This window comes from Epinephelus moara, chromosome 18 (assembly GCF_006386435.1).
Source record: "Epinephelus moara isolate mb chromosome 18, YSFRI_EMoa_1.0, whole genome shotgun sequence".
Classification (NCBI taxonomy): domain Eukaryota; kingdom Metazoa; phylum Chordata; class Actinopteri; order Perciformes; family Serranidae; genus Epinephelus; species Epinephelus moara.
In genome coordinates, this window is record NC_065523.1 from 40,169,429 (window position 1) to 40,170,425 (window position 997).

The 997-nt window shown below is 44.5% G+C and overlaps 1 protein-coding gene across 1 annotated transcript in view; it reads right to left on the bottom strand.

Annotated features, from left to right (window-relative positions):
• Positions 1 to 972, bottom strand: part of ifnphi1 (interferon phi 1) — a 4,835-nt gene extending 3,863 nt beyond the window's left edge. The window contains exon 1 of the mRNA XM_050070363.1: positions 967 to 972. Coding sequence (XP_049926320.1) covers positions 967 to 972 — 6 coding nt within the window. The remainder of the gene's footprint in view (positions 1 to 966) is intronic.
• Positions 973 to 997: the final 25 nt, after the last annotated feature.

A 997-nucleotide genomic window follows, 5' to 3' on the forward strand; every position in this document is an offset into this window, starting at 1 on the left:
TCCCAAAAAAACCCTTTAATGGGGAAAAAAAAAACGGTAGAAACCTCAGGAAGAGCAACTGAGGAGGGATCCCTCTTCCAGGACGGACAGACGTGCAATAGATGTCGTACAGAACAGATCAGCATAATAAATTAACAGTAATCCGCATGACACAATGAGACAGACAGAGACAGAGAGAGAGATGCAGGTAATAACAGTAGCTTACAACAACATTATTGAAAGCAATAATATTATAGTTATAGTTCTGGCTACTGTGGTACAATATGTTGAAAGTATGTATTAATATCTGGCAGTATACATGTGTGACAATAGTCATATGTGTATAATAACAGTAGAAGTATGACTAATGACTAATGATGGCAGCAGCAGCAGGAGGCATCTGGCAGGACCATGGCAGCAGCACAACCACACATGTCACTATGGTCCTGTTTAGGCCCAGTTTGTCCCTAACAGACCCAGTTTGGTCCTGTTTGGCCCAGGCAGACCTAGACTGACCCAGTTTGGGGTCAGTCTAGGTCAGTGATGAAGTTTATTGTTCCTGTCTTCCATCGAGGACGAGGACGGTCCCAGGAGACAGTTTCAGTCTGTCTCACATCAGACGATTAAATATTAATAAAATATATAACATTTTATTTTACAGGTGAAAAATACTTTTAAATCTTTCAGACATGATGTATGATGTTTCTAATATGTGTCCCTTAACCTGTGAAACATGTCATCACATGTGGTTCATCATGTTCTGATAGGTCTGGAGTGGTATGAGGACCATCACCGGTTACAGACCAACTAGCAGTGGAGCTGATGGTAGTGTGGCTAGGGCCAATGAGTTAAATCTGTTCTTCAATAGGTTTGACACTGCTGCCCTGGCCCCTGTTGGCTCTCCTGCTGACTGTCCCCAGCCACCACCACTTCTGACCCCCCCTCCTCCTCCTGATAGCACCTCATCCAACTTGGTGAGCCCCTCACACCCATCCCCCACTCCTCACACCTCCTCTGG